Here is a 22,468-nt window from a genome sequence, read left to right on the forward strand (position 1 = left end):
AGCACACGACCTTGGCAAAAGGCAGAGACTTGGGACGGGTGGGGAAATGGTGGGGGGGAGGGGGTTCAGTGGCCCTCCAGTGTCAGGCAATGCATGCCCAACAGCTCCACTGGGAAGGAGGGCTTGTTCCAGGAGGCTGCAGATGTCAGCAGTGATCGGCTGTGAAAGCCTGAGCCTCCAGGGGCACTGGTACTCAGACATGTCAAGAGAGCTAATCCTCTGCCTGTACACCCTGCATTGGGGGTCTCTTTTTTCTTATTCATTCGTGGGTAGCATTTATTACCCATCCCTACTTGCCCTTGAGAAGGTGGTGGTGAGCTGCCTTCTTGAATGACTGCAGACAATGTGGTAGAAGTACACACACAGTTCTGTTAGGAAGGAAGTGCCAGGATTTTGACCCAGTGACAGTGAAGCAGTTGTGATATAGTTCCAAGTCAGGATGGTGTGTGGCTTGGAGGGGAACTTGCAGGTGGTGGTGTTCCCATCCGTCTGCTGCCCTTGTTTTTCTATGTGGTAGAGGTCGTGAGTTTAGAAGGTGCTGTCGAAGCAGCCTTGTAACCTGGTATCTGCTGGAGTTTAGAAGAGTAAGAGGTGACTTGATTGAAGCATATAAGATCCTGAGGGGTCTTGACAGGGTGGATGTGGAAAGGATATTTTCCCATGTTGAAGAATCTGGAACTAGGAGTCACTATTTAAAAATAAGGGGTCGCCCTTTTAAAACAGAGATGAGGAGAATTTTTTCTCTCAGAGGGTCTTGAGTCTTTGAAATTCTCTTCCTCAAAAGGCAGTGGTAGATAGATTCTTGATAAGCAAGGGGGGTGAAAGGTTATAGGGGGTAGGCAGGAATGTGGAGTCGAGGTTACAATCAGATCAACCATGATCTTATTAAATGGCAGGCTTGAGGGGCCGAGTGGCCTATTCCTGCTTCTAATTTGTATGTTCGTATGTTAGTACAGAAAGGATTCACAAGAATGGTTCCAGGGATGAGGAGCTTCATTTATGAAGACAGATTGGAGAAGTTAGGAGAAGAAAAGGCTGATAGGTGATTTGATAGAGGTATTCAAAATCATGAGGGGTCTGGACAGAGTAGATAGGGAGAAATTATTCCCACTTGTGAAAGGCTCGAGAATGAGAGGGTGCAGATTTAAAGTAATGGGTAAGGGAAGCAAAACTTTTTCACGCAACAAGTGGTTAAGGTCTGGAATGCACTGCCTGAAAACGTGGTGGAGGCAGGTTCAATTGAAGCATTCCAAAGAGAATTAGATTGCTTTATGAAAAGGATGAATGTTCAGGGTTACAGGCAGAAGGCAGGGTAGTGGCACTAGATAAAATGCTCATTAGGAGAGCCAGTGCAGACATGATGGGCCGAAAGGCCTCCTTCTGCGCTGTAACAAATCTGTGATTCTGTGAGTAGTTTCATGATCATCATTACTTAGACTAGCCTCCTTCCAGTTCGATCTCACTGTCCATCCCCTCTACCCTATGGAGTGGCATGTGGCTGAGGTGAAGGCAGCTGAAGCCTCTGCTGCTGATGTTGCTCTGCTGCTGCTGGTGCTACTGGTGGTGGTGTTGATTCTGCTCATGTCCCTCATCAGCGCTGCAAGGTAGGGGTGCATAAGTTTCCATGGTGAAGGCTTACAGCAAGGAAGTGGAGCTGAAGGTGAGTGAAGTAGTAGACAGGTGAAATTACTTCCCAGACAGTGGCACTCACCTGCCAACCAGTGAATGCACACACTGAGAGAAAAAATGCTTTGAACAGCAGCCTTTCACCTGGCCATGGCTGGAGCTCTTCAGTTTCATTGATCAAAGCCTTGACAGCATGTCAGTTTCACTGAAGAAGCTGTCCCTGTTGTACACTTGCCTCGGTGACCCTGGTGAGTTGCTGCCAGGTCGGGAAACAGGGTGTCCTGGCTGTTAAATCAAGAATTGAGGATTTAAACAGGACTTAATTGTTTTTTTAAGTTCCATAATTGGTTTCCTGACAAATCCTAAGGAGTTTTCTACTTGCCTTCAATCTTACCTTGATGAAACCCAGAATAGGGCAGAATGTGTCATCGAGTCATACAGTCATTTACAGCATAGAAGGAGGCCATTTAGCCCATTGAGTCCATGCCAGCTCTCCGTGGAGCAATCCAGTCAGTCCTACTCCCTTGTTCAATCCCTGTGGTCATATAAGTTTATTTCCTTCAAGTGTCTATCCAATTTCCTTTAGATATCTTTGTCTCCCCTTCCACCACCCCTGTGGGCAGCGAGCTACAGGTCATTACCACGCGTTACATAAAAATGTTCTTCCTCACATTTCCCCCTGCACCTCTTTCCCAAAGCCTTCAATCTAGTGTCCCCTAGTGCTTGCACCAGCACTTATTGGTAACAGATTTTTCTTGTCTAATTTAACTAATCTGTCATAATCTCGTACACCTCTATCAAATCTCCCCTCAATCTTGTATTCCAAGATAGATAGATAGATGACACACTTCAAAAGAGTGTGCAGCAACAGAAGGACCTGGGGGTGCAGATGCATTGATCTTTGAAGGTAGCAGGACCTATTGAGAGAGTGGTTAGCAAAGCATATGGCATCTTAAGCTTCATAAATAGAGGCATCGTGTACAAAAGCAGGGAGGTTATGCTGAACCTTTATGAAGCTGTGGATAAGCCCCAAATAGACTATAGCATCCAGTTCTGGTCATCGCATTTTAGGAAGGATGCGAGGGTCTTTGACAATCCTAATGTATTCCAAGATCCAAGTCATTTATATATTGCTGAAAAAAGAGACATATTGTCGAAGCTTTTCATCTTGCACTCATCTGGACAGATGCAAGAATGCCAAATTTCAAAAGGAGCAACAATTTATACTGCAAGAGGGAAGGGTGCTTACAGTCGCAGTGGCAAGACAAGATGGGGACAAGGCATACTGAGGCATCTCCTCTCAATCTTCTTTAATCCAGGAAGAATAACCCCAGCTTTTCAAACCTACCCTTGTAAATCCTCCATCCCTGGAACCACTCTGGTAAATCTCCTCTGCACCCTCTCAAGGACCCTCACATCCTTCCTAAAATGTGATGACCAGAACTGCATGTTATACTCTATTTAGGGCCTAACCAGAACTTCATAAAGGTTCACCATAACTTACCTGCTTTTGTATGCTATGCCTCTATTTATGAAGCCCAAGATCCTATATACTATTGGCATGTAGGCCCCTACCTGCTAAGAATGAGGCACATTAATTTCGTGACATGGACATTAAACTTCAAATTGTTGCTGGGAAGAAAAGAGGACCTATTACAAGGAATTGCCAGGCCCCTAGCTGGAAAAACATTTTTGCATATTGGCAGACAGTGCTGGAACAAAGGAACCAGTCCCTGCTCCCAATACACAGACGACATGGTCAGACCATTTGAACTGAGAGTTTTAAGTTGGAGAAAACATTGTTTGAAGTCAGAAAGCTTCTGCTCTTGCATTGAGAAATCTCTCTCCTGTCTGCTCCCATCTCTTTCTCGCCAGCTTTGGAAACCATTGAAGACACAGGAACCCCAAGAGAGAAAAGTCTCCTACAGTGAACAAGGTTTAAGAAGAATACTGGGCCCCAACGAAAGCAAGAATTACCTACAAGCAAGAACTACCTACAAAAGGACTCTACAGTAAGCTCAAAGCAAAGTAATGAGAAACTCTTCAGCTATTGCCTTAAACCTCTCCACTTTATTTTTCTTCTGCTCTTTTCTTTCCCGATCTGCATGTGTGTATTGCGTATGAATGCTAGCATGGGCGCGTTGTGTATCCGTAGGCGTTAACCAAATTAGAGTTTAAGTTTAAGTTTTAATAAATTTTGCTTTTCTTCTTTAAACCTAAGAAAGCTTGTTTGTACTCATCTCCATGCCTTATAATAGGTAAGCGGTGAACAAGGATTCACCAAGGGGGAGCTCAAAAGATGGTGTGTTTAAAATTCAACCCTGTTGCAGTAAGACCAGGCGAAGGCTGAAAGGGAAACCCTAGACCTCTTTCTCACTTGGTCGTAACACTTTGCTAACCACTCTCTGAATAGGTCCTGCTACCTTCAAAAATCAATGCACCTGCACCCCGAGGTCCTTCTGTTCTTACACACTCTTTAGAACTGTGTCATTAACTCTTTATTGCCTCACTCTATCCCTTCTGCCAAAATGCATCACCTCACACTTGTCTGTATCAAATTCCATCTGCCACCTGTCTGCCCATTCTGCTGGCCTATCTATGTCCTGTTGCAGTCAGTTCATATCATTTTCACTGTTTGCCACTCCTTCAAGTTTGGTATCATTGACAAATTTTGAAATTCTACTCTGTATTCCAAGATCCAAATCATTTATATATTGCTGAAAAAAGAGACGTTGTCAAAGCTTTTCATCTTGCACTCGTCAGCACAGATGCAGAAATTACAAATTTCAAAGGGAGCTACAATTTATGCTGCATGAGAAAAGGGTGCTTACGGAAAATATAGCTGGTCTGATTAGCAAGTTTGCAGACGACACTAAGATTGGTGGAGTAGCAGATAGTGAAGGGGACTGTCAGAGAATACAGCAGGATATAGATAGATTGGAGAGTTGGGCAGAGAAATGGCAGATGGAGTTCAATCAGGGCAAATGCGAGGTGATGCATTTTGGAAGATCCAATTCAAGAGTGAACTATACAGTAAATGGAAAAGTCCTGGGGAAAATTGATGTACAGAGAGATTTGGGTGTTCAGGTCCATTGTTCCCTGAAGGTGGCAACGCAGGTCAATAGGGTGATCAAGAAGGCATACGGCATGCTTTCCTTCATCGGACGGGGTATTGAGTACAAGGGTTGGCAGGTCATGTTACAGTTGAATAAGACTTTGGTTCGGCCACATTTGGAATACTGTGTGCAGTTCTGGTCGCCACATTACCAAAAGGATGTAGATGCTTTGGAGAGGGTGCAGAGGAGGTTCACCAGGATGTTGCCTGGTATGGAGGGTGCTAACTATGAAGAGAGGTTGAGTAGATTAGGATTATTTTCATTAGAAAGATGGAGGTTGAGGGGGGACCTGATTGAGGTGTACAAAATCATGAGAGGTATAGACAGGGTGGATAGCAAGAAGCTTTTTCCCAGAGTGGGGGATTCAATTACTAGGGGTCACGAGTTCAAAGTGAGAGGGGAAAAGTTTAGGGGGGATATGCGTGGAAAGTTCTTTACGCAGAGGGTGGTGAGTGCCTGGAACGCGTTGCCAGCGGAGGTGGTAGACGCGGGTACGATAGCGTCTTTTAAGATGTATCTAGACAGATACATGAATGGGCAGGAAGCAAAGAGATACAGACCCTTAGAAAATAGGCGACATCTTTAGATAGAGGATCTGGATCGGCGCAGGCTTGGAGGACCGAAGGGCCTGTTCCTGTGCTGTAATTTTCTTTGTTCTTTGTTCTTTGTTCAGTGGCAAGGTCAACCCTAGCTAAGAGGCAGCAAAGCCAGCAGTCTGCCTCTACTTCAACTGACAGTGCAGGGGGGAGCACCCCATAGGAGTGCATGCAAAACAATAAAGAAGATCTTCTAGATGCATGTAGAGTTCATGGGTGAAAGTGCCATGTGACTGGAAAGGGAAGCATTTGATGTGATGGTGAATAAAGATAAACTTTCATCTCACAAGATCCTCTTCCTCTTATTCATGGCCATTGGTGTTTCATTTCAACACTGCCTCTGTCATGAGGCTTGAGGCAAGGGATCATTCTGAGAGGATCAAGTCCGGAACCTTGCCAGCTGAGTGCTGTGCACCTGGGCGCTGGGTGATGGCTTGCTAAAGGAAGCAAGGCGACAGCAGGGCTGCGTAAAGTTAAGTCTTTATTGGTCACTCTGCAACTTGTAGTTATGATCAAAGGAAACATAAATATTTAAGGGCATCATGAGCTTCACTTGCATGTATCCCATGGCGTTTTCCTGTTGTCCCTGGGTTCTTCATCTGGCAGTGTATCAGCTTCATCCTCTGCACCCTCATTATCGGAGGAGGCATAGCGCTCCTCGAAATCTTCATTGTTCAATGCTTCCCCTCCTTTGCAGTGAAAAGTTGTGCAGTACACAGCAGGTCACCACGATATGTGAGGTCCTCACTGAGGCACTCAAGAACACAAGAACACAAGAAATAGGAGCAGAAGCAGACTATATGGCCCATTGAGCCTGTTCCGCCATTCAAAACGATCATGGCTGATCTTGGGTTTCAATTCCACTTTCCTGCCCCCTCCCTTTATCCCTTGATTCCCTGCGAAACCAAAAATCTATCTATCCCCGCCTTAAATGTGTTCAATGATGGGGCATCCACAACCCTCTGGGGTAGAGAATTCCAAAGATTCACAACCCTTTGAGTGAAGTAATTTCTCCTCATCTCAGTTCTGAATGATTGACCCCTTATCCTGAGACTGTGTCCCCGTGTTCTAAATTACCTGACCAGTGGGAACAATCTCTCAGCTTCTACCCTATCAAGCCCTTTCAGAATCTTGTATGTCTCAATTAGATCACCTTTCATTCTTCGAAACTCCAGAGAATATAGGCCCAATTTACTCAGCCTCTCATCGTCGGACAACCCCTTTATCCCAGGGGCCAACTTAGTAAATCTTTGCTGCACTGCCTCCAGTGCAAGTATATCCTTTTGTTAAATGTGGAGACCAAAACTGCACACAATATTCCAGGTGCGGTCTCACCAAAGCCCTGTACAATTTCAGTAAGACTTCTTTATTCCTGTACTCCAATCCCCTTGCAATTAAGGCCAACATGCCATTTGCCTTCCTAATAGCCTGTTGCACCTGCATGTTAACTTTGTGCATTCCTTGCATGAGAACTTCCTAGTCTCTCTGAAGATCAAAACTTAGCAGCTTCACACCTTTCAAAAAATATTCTTCTTTTCTATTTTTATGACCAAAGTGAACAACTTCACACTTCCCTACATTATACTCCATTTGCCATCTTGTTGCCCACTCACTTAACCTGTCTATATCTCCTTACAGCCTCTCTACATCCTTCCCACAGCTTATCTTTCCATCAAGCTTTGTATCATCAGCAAACTTAGATACAGAGATATTCTCTGTCTCTTCATCCAAATCATTAATATAGAGTGTAAATAGCTGAGGCCCAACACTGATTCTTGTGGCACCCTTCTATTCACTGCCTGCCACCTTGAAAATGCCCCATTTATGCCCACTGTCTGCTTCCTGTCTGTTACCCAGTCCTCCATCCACGCAAATAAGTTACCCCAACACCATGAACCTTGATCTTGCCTATTAATCTTTTATGTGGCATCTTATCGAATACCTTTTGAAAATCCATGTATACCACATCTACTGGTTCCCCTTTATCTGCCTTACTAATTACATCCTCAAAAAATTCTAATAAATTTGTCAAACAGGATCTCCCTTTAGTAAACCATGTTGACTTGTTCTAATCAGTGGCACAGTAGTTAGCACCGCAGCCTCACAGCTCCAGTGACCCAGGTTCGATTTTGGATACTACCTGTGTGGAGTTTGCAAGTTCTCCCTGTGTCTGCGTGGGTTTCCGCCGGGTGCTCCGGTTTCCTCCCACCTCTAAAAGACTTGCAGGTTGATAGGTAAATTGGCCATTGTAAATTGCCCCTAGTGTAGGTAGGTAGGTGGTAGGAGAATGGTGGGGATGTGGTAGAAAATATGAGGGTAGGGTAGGGTTAGTATAAATGGGCGGTTGTTGGTTGGCACAGACTCGGTGGGCCGAAGGGCCTGTTTCAGTGCTGTATCTCTAAATAAATAAATCATTCTATGCTTTTCCAAGAGCTATGTTAAGACTTCTTTAATAATAGTTTCCAGCGCCTTCCCAATGACTGATGTCAGGCTAACTGGTCTGTAGCTCCCTGTTTTCTCTCTACCTCCTTTCTTGAAAAGCAGCATATTGACGGGCTCCACCAGCCCCATCAGGCACCTGTATCTCAACTTCAGCAGACCAATGGTCTGCTCTATCCTTGTGTTGTCCCGTGACAGATGTTGTCCCCCTCCTCCACATCTGCGTGTGGTGCCTCACAGACGTTGGTAGCCACATCCACAGTAGGTAGTCCTTGTCTGGAAAAGCACTGGCAACTGGTACTGCTTTAAAATGTAGGCATCATGGCAACTTCCTGGGCAGCCTGCACAGACATGCAGGATCCATTTACGGTGGTCATAGACTAGTTGTACATTGACGGAGTGGAAGCTCTTTTTGTTGATGAAGGCCACTGGCTTGTGTACAGGAGCCTTGATGGCCACATGCGTGCGGTTGATGACATCCTGCAACTGGGGGAATCTAGTGATGGCCCTGAACCCTATGGCCCTCTCAGCCTGAGACTTGGGATCGTGCAGAAGTACACATAGTCTCCAGATCTCCTGAAAAGGGCATTGATCATTTTCTTGATTCACCGATGGGCAGCTGACTGTGCAATCTCGTACGTGTTCCCTATGGATCCCTGGAATGATCCGGAGAGGTAGAAGTTCAGTGCCATGGTGACCTTCAGCGTCACTGACATTGGATTTCCACTAAGTCCCCTGGGGCACAGCTCGTCCTGTATCACAGTGCATAGGTTAGTGATGGCCTCCCAGGAGAGGCAGATTCTTCGTTGGCACTGCCTCTCAGACATCTGTAGGTAGTTGAGCATTGACCAGTAGACCCTCTCTGGAGGGTGGTTCTTCTGCATGAAGGAGGCAGCAGGCTTTCCCCTCTGTGCCCTTCTCCATTGTCTGGAGGTCAATGCTGACCCTCCTGTGGGCTCACAGGTCGCTGCGGTGCCTGATCTCCCTTCTACTGTGCTGCACTTCCTCACCAATGGGGTCCCTGAAGCCTGGATGAGGTCCATAATATGTGGCCTACCCCTAAGTGCAAGGCCTTCACTGCCAGCAGGCCCCCCCCCCACCACCTCCTTTCCCCCCACTTGTAACCTCTGGCGAGTTGGCACTTGCCCATTATTCCCCTTGTACGGCTTCCCTGCAATTCTAGAACCTTTACTCCCACCTCCTCAGACTATTCCTGATACCCTCCATTTTCTACCCCGCCTTGCAATTGATGCTGCCTCTCCTGATGGCCTCCCTTTACAACCAGCAAATACCTCACACCTCGATGTCGCCTCCTTCTAAGGCGAGGCTCTGAAGCCCCTTGATTCCCGAGCGCCATCAATTACATTTAAAACTGACAATAAAATTGCTGTCAATAGGCCTCTAACTATTTTAATTGTCTGTCCGCTGCATCGACGTAAGATCTCCCCCTCTATGTTTGCCGCCATCGGCAAAATTGGGATGGGACTTCATGACATCGGACTTGCTGTCTGACATCTCCCACCCAGATTTAATGCCAGCCACCATAGCCCCTGCCCCCTCCCCCCATACACCCCCCAACTGCCTACATTCCTATCTCCAAGGGTTGAATAAAGTTCTGCCCGCAGTGGTCTAGCTTGTCTCTGGAATACTGAAGGTTTCTTCACTTAACAGCAAGAGCAATATCACTCAATAATTACATAAAGGACTTCAACAGCATTCTTTTGTCTTTTCTAATATCCATGTTTGTTACAGTTGCTTGTTACTATGCAAGCAAGTAGCCACAATTTGCAATTTTATAACTCTCTCACAAACTTGTGCACATATTTGATGAATGTTAGTTGTTTTCCTGTGATATTGCTGATGAACTAATTGACAATCTGCCTTCCTGTAATGGTGCCTTATTTCTTGCACATTCTAATTTTTTCAGTTGACTTCTTTTAGCATTTTTATTTGTTTTCCATCCTATCTGTTTCCATCCCTCTGCATTTCAGAGTTTCTCTCTTTGTTATCTCTGCATTTTTCCATTTGTCCCAACTTCTAAGTGTCATTCTTTCTTGCTCTCTCAAGTTTCTTTTTTTTTTATTTGCTCTCTTCGATATCGCTCCCACACTTTCTGTATTTCTCTGATGATGCTGCATTAACAAGTTACTCATGTCTCTGTATTATAGTTTAATTTACTTAATTTTTTAACTTATTTTAGAGATACAGCACTGAAACAGGCCCTTCAGCCCACCGAGTCTGTGCTGACCAACAACCACCCATTTATACTAACCCTACAGTAATCACATATTTCCTACCACCTGCCTACACTCGGGGCAATTTACAATGGCCAATTTACCTATCACCTGCAAATCTTTGGTTATGGGAGGAAACCAGAGCACTCAGCGAAAACCCACGCGGTCACAGGGAGAACTTGCAAACTCCACACAGGCAGTACCCAAAATCAAACCCGGGTCCCTGGAGCTGTGAGGCTGCGGTGCTAACCACTGCACCACTGTGCCACCACAATATGCTATGTTTGTGTTATAGTTACATATGTGTGACTCTATAACTTTTATAATTTGTGAAAGTGCACATAGCAGCCCCACCCAGGAGTTGTGGCATTTCCTGTCATCTTTGCAACCTGTGTGTAGAACTCTTGCAGTATCATATTCCTGAGGAGCTATTATTCCACTCTGCTTGTGGATACACAGTGTTGATTCCCTGCTTTGTCCCCAAAACACCTATTTCTCCTTTAAGCTGCTGCCAGCCTTTAACATCCTGAATTCCTGCCTCCTAATCTGCGAACTGGTGGATACTTAGTCATACTAGGCATCCCAATTCCTTCTACAGGCCATATCCTTCCCACGCTGCTGGACCATGCCTGTATTGGGACGTGTTCTCTAGCAAAATTTAAAGAAAATAGGACAACCTTTCGTTTGAGACTTTCTGTGACAATGTGGCATAACTATATCCAAGGTGTCCAAAATAACCTACATACCCTATGCCCTTGAAAAAGCAAGTCTCAGCCCTGCAATTTAAGCATACTCTCTTTTTATGCCTGTAACCGACATCTGGCAAGTCAAAAGTAAAATACCGCAGATGCCGGAAATCTAAAATAAAAACAGCAAGAGCTGGAACCACTCAGCGGGTCAGGCAACATCTGTGCAGAGAGAAACAGAGTTAATGGATGGAATTTTACTGGTCCCGTGGCAACAAGCTTCGAGCTGGGTTGGAAGGGCCAGTAAAATGACGGAGGACTATGTTGGAGCAGAACTCTGATGTCTTTCCACTGCTGGGCAAATTTCCCGGAGGTGAACAGCTAGCAGGCTTATGATCACGCATAATGGCAGTGTACAGGCAATTGAGGCTGTTTAGTAGCCAATTGTCAGCAATTTTGAGATGAATTTTAAATTTTACAGGGGGTGCATGGGTTCCATGGAGCATAATGGCTCGCCTGCTAAAAGGTGAGAGCTCAGCAGCAGGTGAGTGGTGGCTGAAGGTGTCAGCCATTGAATTCAGATGCATTGTGAACTAGGCAGGCTGAGAGTCATTAAAGCAAGAGATTGGAAAGTTGGAGGCATTGAACAATGTGAGCCCATATCAGAGGGTACTTATTGGTAGGGTCTGTCCAAGGTCCACTTCATATAGTGTAGCCTGGACTAAAGATTTGAGAGGCTTAGAGCGCCATTTCCTCCAAATCTCAATGGTTCTTATGCATTCAGAGTTTGACCCCTCCAGTGAGGAGGAGATTGGGAGAGAGAATTAGAGTCAGCCACATGGAGTGAGACTGTAACAGACAGAAAAGCACCAGCCTCATGAGGGTGCAAGAGGGCACAGGCGAGAAGAGGACATAGGGCCAAGTATGCAAGCTCCTGTTTGCAAAAGGCGCTACCCAGCTGAAAGGGTTTATTGACAGAGGCTCTGATTCATGCAGATGTCTTCAAAGACTGTGTCTGTCCAGGCAGGTGGTAGTGGACCTGTGTGGAATGCTGGAGGAGGAGTTGAGACTAATGGGATGTGGTGGCCGTGAAGGTGGCTATGGCACTCAATTTTTATGCCTCAGGATCATTCTAGGGATCTTCTGGAAACATCTCTGGGATATCATAGTCAAGAGCCCATTGCTACATGAAGTGGGTAGCAGATGCCATGTACCAGAGGGAGGGCACTATATCAGGTGTCGCACAAATCAGGCCAGTCAGGCAGACAGGGTGATAGGATTCGGTGCCATCGCTGGATTCCCTCAGGTGCAGGAGGTAATCAACTGCACAAACGTGGTCATCAAGTCTCCACCAAAGCAGCCAGGAACCTTATCAAACACAAAGAGGTTCCACTCGCTGAATGTTCAAATAGTCTGCAACCACCGCAAAAGTATCCCACAGGTGTGTGCACTGTTCCGGGAAGCTGCCACAACTCATTCATCCTTATACAGTTCCAGGTGGCTCAGCTGTTCAGGCCACCCAACTGCCTTCATGGGTGAATACTGGGTGATGAGGGGTACGCACTAAAGACATGGCTCTTTATATCTTACGGAACCCCAACACTGAGGCAGAGGAGGCATAGAACTTCTGCCATGTGACCACAAGGGCCACCACTGAACAGACCATAGGCCTTCTGAAAGTGAGGTTCAGATGCCTTTACAGATCTGGGGGAGCCCTGCAATGCACCCTATCAAGTATGTCACATATCATGGTGCTTAGCTGTGTTCTGCATAACCTGGTGCTCCAGAGAGGAGTAGCATTGGAGACAGACAACCACACTGAGTCTGCCACGTCCTCCTCCGAGGAGGATAGGTTGGAGAAAGGTTGAGACCAGAAAGCCACATTGGCTCTGATGTCAATGGGCATTAACCTGAATGCCAGGGAGACAAGTGACTCACTAATCAGCACACATTTCTCCTGAGAGATGGTTAAACACCCCTAGAGACAATTCAGTCTCCGCCCTGAGGTATTCTTGATGGTCTTTCATTAAATGCCCTTACCATCTCAGTGGTCCCATGATTATATCATTCCAAGGGAAACATTCAGCAATGTCCTCATTCTGTGCACACCCTCATCTCAAGTGCTCAACATCTGGCAAAGGCCCACTGGTGCAGAAATGAAGAGATGGGTCTTTATATTATGCAATACACTACCTTTAAATTGGCACATACATATAACGCTTTGACATTGAGCAAAATACTATCACCCAGTGAGACCCCAAATACAACTAGATGGATTTAAGTGAATGTTTCTGGGTGCTCTCCCAATACCTGTAGTTGACATGGAGGCAGGCTGCTGCATTTTCTGCTCCTGTGCGTGAAATGGCTGTGGCAGATGATCTCTAGTTGCCTGAGCCCTAGAGGGATCTGGCACATGGGAAGCCACCTGCATCTGTGCAGGGGACTCCTCTGTCATGGAGCTGCATGAAGCATTCATGTCACTATCAAAGGGGCTGAGGATCCGTCATCAACACAAGGAGCCCCTTGAGAAGAGCCCCCATGGTCTTCAGGCAGCCACTCCTCCACTCGTTCGAGGTCCACCTGCTCTCCCCTGCTCACCTGAAGTGATTCAACACCTGGAAATGGGTCCAGGTGTCTTGGGGCCAGTTCGCCTACCCATTGCTCAACATAGCTCATGGATGAGGTCATACTGTGGAGGTCGGCTCGTACCTCCTGCATCCATTGGGTGGTTTGCAGCCCATGGCTGCTGACTTCCTTGGCAACCTCCAATCATACCTTTTTCTTAAGGCTTACTGGCTTCCCCTTCCCATCCACTGGGAACAGCATCTCCCTCCGTTCTCCTGCCATCTGCAGCAGCACCTCAGGAAAGTGTCACTAACCTTGGAGTCACACTTCCTCTGACTCCAGACATTGCTGCACAGCCTCCTTTGTTCAGCCTCCCTTCCAATGCCCTCTATATGTGCAGTCTGTATGAAGGCTGCTGACTGCTTTTTAAATATGGCACCTTCCTTTGACATGCCAGGACCTCTTCCCACCCGCCACCTGTTACTGGCCAGCTTCCCCACCTGCCAGCCGTTAATTGGCTACAGATGAGAACATCCCTGAAGGTGTCCACTATTCATCCATGTGGCCACACAGCCCGAACTTGACAAGCCGTTGGGGCTTCCTTCCATTTGGAAAATTCCAGCTCAATGTTTCACATCGATGACTGTTCATCAGATCTGTCAAGTGGGTTTCGACTGAACTTGCACAACCTTCGTGATAGCATTGTTTTTACTGTGAAATTAACCTCAAATTCAGGATAGGTTGTATGAATTAACATTTACAGTGCACAGCACTTTGGGTTTGGTCACATGACAGGAATGTAGACAATATGATCACCATGCCACACACAATCTTCTGTCCTTTATAATTAATTCATGCAAAATAGTGCTGAGTAGTCTGATCTGCACTTCCAAATTCTTCACATGCACTCCTGATTCATTAAACTTTTCCCAAGTGTGTTAAATCAGAACATTTACTGTATCATCAGAAGTTTCTGCTTTAGTCCATTTTGCTTTTTTTCATATTCACCAAAGACTGTCTCCAATGCTCTCAGAATTTTCCCATTGCCAGATAGAGGGAGGGCTTACAAATAATAATGCCCAAAGGAGTCAGCAGAGGACCAATCCTGATTTCTGGATCACCCTGAATTTGGATGAGTCAGGCAAGCTGCCAGCAAGAAGAGTTCTAACAAGGCCCTGAGGTTTTCTGATATAACCACGAAGATGCTATGGAAGCAAGTCAAGAATAAAAAGGATGTTCTCTTCACTTCAGATACTTGGGGCTGGATTTATAAGCAGGCGGCCGAGATCGGCGGCAAGCTTCAAAAATGGCGGTCTGCCAGCGCAGACGGCATGTCACACAGCCGTCATGATATTCAGCACGGCAGCTTATTTAAATGGGAAGGGCGGACCACCCCTCTGATAACGGTCTCTGGAGTTTAGAAGAATGAGCGGTGGCCTAATTGAGACGTACAAGATTCTGAAAGGGCTTGATATGGTAGAAGCTGAGAGATTGTTCCCACTGGTCAGGGAATCTAGAACATGGGGACACAATCTCAGGATAAGGGGTCAATCATTCAAGACTGAGATGAGGAGAAATTACTTCACTCAAAGGGTTATGAATCTTTGGAATTCTCCACCTCAGAAGGTTGTGGATGCTCCATCATTGAATACAGTCAAGGCAGGGATAGATAGATTTTTGGTCTTGCATGGAATCAAGGGATATGTGAAGTGGGCAAGAAAGTGGAATTGAAGCCCAAGATCAGCATGATCATATTGAATGGCGGAGCAGGCTCAATGGGCCACAGGGTCTACTTCTGCTCCTATTTCTTGTGTTCCTGTGTCAGGCGCCACTACGCAAGCGCTGACACCATTTTTAAAGGGCTTCGAGCCCTGCATTGCAATTTGCATAATTAAAGAATGTAGTTTGTAAATATTTAAGTAAAGTGATCCTGACCGTCTCCCACCACCCCCTCCACAATAAGTATGGAAGTAATTACCTGCCCTCTCCCCCCACAAAACATTTACCTTGTGCTGCCAACCTTCCCCTACCACAAGGTTCATCAAGTTTAAACTTTACCCCTTTCCACCACCCACTAAACCAATGAAACTAATCTGACCCTGCACCCCAACCCTGCACTGAAGCACTTACCTGCTTCCCCCTCCCCAGCAGTGTCCCACCTCGGATCCCCGAATGGGTATCTGAAGGCATGGGAGTGTCAGCCATCATCAGCAATCTCACACTGGCATGGACAGCAGGAGTGGGTAATTAATTAATTAATTAATTAATTAAAATAAATTTAAATATTTATATTTGGCTCCTGTCGCCGAGCAGCGGGGAAGGTGGGAGGGGGCACCACGAGGCCTTGCCGCCCAGCAATATCGGGGCAGGCTTTCCTGGCATCGAGGCCCATGACGGGCCCCTGTTAGAGGCATTCCCCCCACCCTCTCCCCACATGGAGCATTGTCTCCGGAAACTGAGTGCATTGCAGAGCAAAAAATCACCAGGAGCGCCCATGTGATGTAAATTTTCAGTGTGAGCAAACTGCACTGAGGAATTCATTGAACATAAATGCATCTTTTGACAAGCCCTAAGGAGAGTTAGAAGTGAACTGTGCAAGGGTTTACCCTTACCTTCAAGCAGTCAAGATATGGACCAACAGTGGGTGGATGGTTGATTAGTGCAATATAAAAGCATCATTGCAGCTGCCAAGAAAGTTGGTTTGGAATTTGAGTGCTCCTTAGCTGGTGGTCATGTACCAGTTGCACATTAACAGAGTGGGACCCTTTGCAATTCATAGCAGTGGTTTCATTATTTGAAGGAGCCTCCACGGTGCTGTGGTTACAGGCAATGATGCCCTGGATGTGAAAACTCCTGCAATCTATGTGAACCACTGAGCCCTATCCTACTACGGACCTCAAAAATAAAGTGCATTTTTTTCCCCAAAAAGAAACCACCAGATGGTACTTTTTTTCTAAACTTCACATATTGAAAAGATGAACAGAATTCCTATTTTGTATTAAATGCACCATTTGAACTTCCAGAAACTGCAAATATTTTATTTGTGAAAGAAAATTATCCCCTAAAGTTTGTACTTTAATTGCCAGCTAAATTCCCACTGATATGGGAAAACTCACACTTTACATTTGCTGAACTGAATGGTTTTTGCAAAAATAAAGAATAAGGGGGAGCCATTTCTCTCTCTATGCTGCCCACTGTAGTTACTTCATAACTGATTGTTTCTTAGTATCCGAACTGTTGGAGGCTGTGTTTTTTTTTGAAGCAGGACAGAAGTTATTTATAATAGATTCACCCCCTTTTGGTTCTATCTGCGTTATTCGAATGTGGTGTTCCCGAGATTCTTGTCAGTTGCACTCTGTGATTCCAGCGTTAACTTTATGGGACAGATGTGATTAACAAAATGCATTGGTCTGTTTATTCAGTTACACACACACAAAACAACAAAATCTCTTAGCGCTTATATCGACATTGAAGCTGTTTGAAATCTACCTGGCTAAGCGCTGGAAAGACGGTAAACTCATTCTAACGTGACCTCTCGGCGTCTTCAATAATCTGACAATGCTCCAGTGAAGATCTTTGCGACGTTTTCTTTACCTTAAGGATGCTACATAAATGCAAGTTGTTACTGTTAAACAACAATTGCATTTATATAGCGCCTTTAACATAGTAAAACCGTCCGAAGAGGCTTCACAGGAGTGTTTATCAGACAGGGAGCCAAGTAAGGAGGTAATAGATGATAAAAACCTTCGTCAAAGAGATCGATTTGAAGGAGCTCTTAAAGGAGGATGGAGTACTAGTGACTCGCACAGAAAACTAATTCAAAAAAGGCCTGACGCCATTTCCAAGAGTTCAGACCAATAGCAGCAAATTTGACCTCTCGAAGTCTGAAATGAATTTTAAAGCATCAATCGGCAATCTCTGGTAGATTAGTCCTGAACAATCATTCTATCCCGGTTTTCTTTCTCCTTATTTTTATTCGGCTGCGAGGTCGTGTAGCGGGCAAAACTCTTAAACTGTACCATTCATTCCGGAAAAAGAAGTCGCAATAGATGCCATTCATGTTTCTAGTGCAGCCTCGCGAAAGCACATTTATGAATCGAAGCGGGACATGCGTGGCGGGCTATGAAACTCTTAAAAATAAATTACACCCTGTATATCAGCAACATCTGGGGAAATGTTATCCGGCATGGGCAATGTGACTAACTGTAATGGGAAAGCAGATTAACAGGTAACTTTTAAAATCAATCACACACATTTTTACCTGTTAGACTTCTATGTAAAAGGTTTTTCTTTACATTTAAATGTAATTTTTGCCAATGGAAGTGATTCGTTTGTTTAACTTTCTGGGATTGTGGTACTGCTTTGAAATCCTGCCCACGATATGACAGTACTCGTGGTGGGGTGGGCGAATGTGTTCATTTACTATCCACATCCCTCTACTTGTATAACTAACGTGGCTGCAATAACTCCGCTGTCTTTGAGGTCGAGATCTCGTATTCGAAATGTTAATGTCGAGGGAGCGCTCATCACTGTGATAGACACCGTGCGGACTATAGAATGGCAGCTTCATTAACAGTGTGACTCGCCCTTCCAACCCCAACCCTTTGCCAATGGGATGAATCTTCGCCCTTTCAGGGTTTTGCCTAGCCAGTGCGACTCGCCACTTGATCCTTGCTTCCTTTCCGATGGCTATTTCATCAGCTGGTCTCTGCCCTTAATTCATCATTCTGGCAGCAGGTCTAGCGGTCGTTTTGGCATACAGACAGGAAGAAAGAGGGAGCTAAAAGATGTGGGTGCCCGCGCCGACCTCGATCTAATCAATAGTGAATGCATAACTAGCTGGCGTAATAGATTTCCACCCATTAAAAACCTCACCACTTCAGCGGGGTCAGTCCTCTCCAAATGGCAGCAAGACAGAAAAGGTCCGGCTCTTTCTAAAAGAATCAGTTCTCTTGTTCCCCTCCCGTTCCAAGAGCTGTCGGGTGTGCGAACGAAAACTTCCAGACATGCCAGAAAATGTCTCGTTGAAGAATTATTCGGCTTTCGCCAGGTCTCCCACATTGGAAGGGACTTCTCGCCCCGCCTGGGCAGTAACTGCGCTGTCCAGCGTGCTGATCTTCACCACTGCGGTGGACATCCTGGGGAATTTCCTGGTTATCGTGTCCGTCATCAGAAATAAAAAATTGAGAAATACCGGTAAGTCAAACTGTGCTTTCACCATTGCAAGCTTACATTTAATTTCCTTTGCAAACTTGATCTGGAACAGCATGTTGACAGCACAGCTTGGCTCAGTGCCCGCTGTTAACGTGACAGTGTCGAGCTATAGTTAAAAAAAAAACTTTACCTAGGTGAAGCTGGCGCCTCTGAATTTAGATCTAACTTGTAGAACTTAGGTCTAAGTACAGGTTTACGAAGCATCGACTGCTACTTTAATAGAAATATACAAATTATTGTCTTTTTAACTATCGTTTGCCCATGATTGAAACCTCTAAACTGATAGCAAATACTGGACTTATTGGGCAATTTGCGTAAATCATGAAAAACGTTAAAAAAATATCTAATAGCCAAAAGTAATGGAACAAAGTAGAAGGATCCAGCGAGAGAGCGAGAGAAGGGGAGAAATGCCATACTTCTGGCAACTTTAGCTCAAGTTCTACAGTATTTAAACATATTTTCCAGTACTGTCTCTCGGGCCATGTATCCCAATTTGTCTCACTGGCCTTCAACTAAAGTGGACGTCGTCAATCGTACACCATGAAACATTAAGAATTCTGAGAATTTTCCTTTTTGACGGATAAACGTCTGCAACTTGTTAGGCAATGAGATGCAAATATAACCAATGAAATCACATTAATTAATGGACCTTATTGAAACAATGCCGGTTCTTCTGTAATAGATTGCAGTGACTACAGTGGCGGAAACCTCAAGGTGTGAGAACTTACTACAGGTTCACCTGCCATTCTCTTCTGCAGCAACTTTGCACTAATCAGCTGTTAGTAGTTTCCATTTTTTGTAACGAAGGTTGGCAATACTGCAGAACAAAACTATTCATTTAAAAACCATGTTAATGTGGTGACTCAGTATGCTTCTCAATGGTGAATAATTTACCAACGTGTTGCACAATTGAATGCCAGGACTCAATTTCCGTTCCTTTTTTACATGGCAAGTTCTTGATCTCAAAACAGGCCATCTGAAGGAAACGTCAAACAATGAAAAGTTTCTTCTTCACATGAAGAATAGAAACATTTGAATGTGAGTGTCATTCTACCCTGGTAGCTCTTATACAGCAAGAAGCTCAGTAGATACTGGCAGACAGTTAGATCACATTCCAGTCTTTTAGCGGCCATGTGTTGTTAGTAAGGGATTTAAAGAGTGGAAGACAAAATATATCTTATAAGAGGGTAAAAGTGTTTAACCAATTAACAATTAAGTATAGCTTACCAAAATGATGGATTACTAAAAAAACCTAATAACCAAATTTTTACTCCAGATGTTAGTGTTATTTGAATATTTGTAGCTAATCAATCATTTGCACAGATGTTTTTTCAACTCAAATATAACCCAGCCAACAAGTTTTGGAAACTTTGGAATGTATTTCCCAATTTTTCATTATCTATTCCAACCTCTGATTTAGTCCTGCTCTGCCTTTCTTTTGCTCTCTCTGGGTGCCACTGTCTCTGTGCTGGTACCTGGCACAGCAGTGATGGTTGTGCAAGAGCCTTACAGCATCCTGTGTGATACTGTATTGCCCTAATCCAGGTTGTACTATGGATAGAATTCTGTAGATAATATATGAAAGTGCAAAAAGCTGATCATATGTGCAAAACAAATAATTCTTGGAGTTATACTTCTTAACTTGTAAGCCACATGGGAAAACTTTGATAAGATGGAAAAGACATCCTGGAGTCACTGGCATATATACCCATTTCACCGACTGTCATCCCCTCCAATCTTTGTAGACAATTACACAACAGCCGCTTCAGTTGGTATTAATACTTCATTCTGCTGTGACTCACCATTTGTATTTATGTGTGCATGTCAATCAAAAACTAGTTTCTACTTGGTTTTCTGATTGTCTTTATATGTACCATTTACATCATATATATTCTATGTACACATTACATCAATGTGTCCATACACACATTAATTGTGTTCAAGTAACTCTTACTTCATGAAATGAAAGTAGAATACCAAATTTTTAAAAACAATGTACACAACATGTAGCGTTGATCACTTTACATATTGTCTTATAGTACTTTATTATATAGTGGGGTTGACTTTACAGCAGCAACGTACCTCTGTAATTATTTCTGCACACTGTTACTGTCAGGTGAGGAGGGGGGTCCCAGGCTCCTCTCTTGTCCTTCCTCTTATTTGACTGCAACAGGGTTTATTCCTTTCAAAAATGGTGATTGTGCTTAGCACCTCAGTGAACATTTTACCTTTTACTTTTAATGTGATCGTGAAAGAGCCAATCGGACAGATTTTCTTGATTTTGAACAAGAGGTGAGTTTATTATACTTAATCTAAAACTGATTTAGAAAAAATAATAAATTTACACTACACATTCATGAACACATTCATACGAGACTCACACACACACACAGATAGATTACAGAGGGAAAAGTAAATTTTGTGATTGGATTAGAGTCCAGAATAAATGGAAATTAAATATACAGTCTGTGAAGTTGGATGATTCGGTGGTCTTCTGGCAGAAGTTGTAATCTTGAAGTCCTTGGCTGGTCAAAGTGCACTTTGTGGCTGGCCTGCTTGGCTCAAGGCTTTCTTTGAGGCAGACTTGCCAGTGGATCTCTTCCCCTGGTTTCTGTCTGCAGCAATCTGAAGGTTTGGAGGGTCCACAGTCGCAGATAGGGTTCAAACTTGTGTTATCTGGGGAGAGAGAGAAGGAGAGGCACACAGCCTTTCTCTTACTGCATAGTTTGAGTTACTGTCCATCTCTCTTTGTTAAAGGAAACTTTTATCTTTCACAGAGATGGACAGTCACATGATGGCATCTATGAATTCACTGGAACCTAATAATGATATTCAAGGATTGGAATTGTCTCCCCAGGTCCCAGGATGGCAATTTTTACACTTGGTGGGGGTGGGGGGTGGTTCTCTTTCAAAGTCAAGGTGTGAGGATTTCCTTTAATGCTGTGCTAATGAAGCAATCTTAGGTAATTCAATCACTTAGAGCAAGCCATTACTCTGGGTCCATGCTGCCCATGCCTCTGTCTCCAGGTGGGTCTTTGGAATGTGAAAAGGTGTTTCAGACGCAAATTGCAGTGGCCATCTTGGCTGCTAGTTTTTTAAAAAGTTAACTGCAGTTTGTTTTCCATTACAAGTGTTGTAAGTTTCCAACCAGTTAATTAATAATCCCTCATTTGGCATATGGTGTCTTCTTGATACCTCAGTACAATGGCGAATGAAATGTGATGATAGGAACATTTCATTAAAAGTACGGAAAAGACAAAGAAGGAAACATACATTCATTCTCAACACTCACTCCTCAAATTCACTCATTAATCTTAGAGTTTCTGCAGCTGGCTTTGTCTGAAACAGCTGTGCTGATTTAATTTTCTTGTTTTGGAATTTGTCAGGGATGGTTATGTGCTGTGTTAGACCCTGGACAATGCATCGGCAATTACATTTTTTTTCCTGTAAGGCGGCTTTAACCATCCAGGTTCCAGCACCTTGATAAGTTTTTTTCCCTACAGTGGAAGTGGGTAATAAATTGTTTTTTTTTTACCCTCTAAGAGGTGTCTGAGATTTCCCTTGGGCCCTTGTTCTTGCTGAATTCTGAATTGAAGATTTTGTGTTTGATTAGCTTTGGGTTTGAGACCTTATCATTGAGTTCTTCAGTAGGTAGATCCACACTGACCTCACTTTTAGTTTCCTGGTGAGTCACACAAGTGCTGTTTAATTTAGGGCAGTTTTTCTTTCTTTTTCCCTTTTTTGTGGGGAGGGTCTCTTTGCTAATCTTCCCCATGTCCCCTGGGGCATTACCACTCGCAGGTGTCTGTCCAACTTTCACTGCATTCTCCTGAGGCACTTCAACTAGGTTGGTTTGCCTTTTTGGGAACTTTCCTTGGCCCCGCAGGCTTCTGTAAATGTGTTAGCAGCTTTGGTATGGTGCCTCTTTGGCCTGCATTATGTAGGGGAGTGTGGGGCCTAATTTTTCTAACATTTTAGTATTGGCTAACCAG

The 22,468-nt window shown here is 44.4% G+C and overlaps 1 protein-coding gene across 1 annotated transcript in view; it reads left to right on the forward strand.

The window, feature by feature from the left end:
* LOC137371589 (melatonin receptor type 1B-like) overlaps positions 1-22,468 on the forward strand; it is a 147,962-nt gene that overhangs the window by 24,305 nt on the left and 101,189 nt on the right. Inside the window, exon 2 of the mRNA XM_068034424.1 lies at positions 18,236-18,458. Coding sequence (XP_067890525.1) covers positions 18,236-18,458 — 223 coding nt within the window. The remainder of the gene's footprint in view (positions 1-18,235; positions 18,459-22,468) is intronic.

This window comes from Heterodontus francisci, chromosome 6 (genome assembly GCF_036365525.1).
Source record: "Heterodontus francisci isolate sHetFra1 chromosome 6, sHetFra1.hap1, whole genome shotgun sequence".
NCBI lineage: Eukaryota > Metazoa > Chordata > Chondrichthyes > Heterodontiformes > Heterodontidae > Heterodontus > Heterodontus francisci.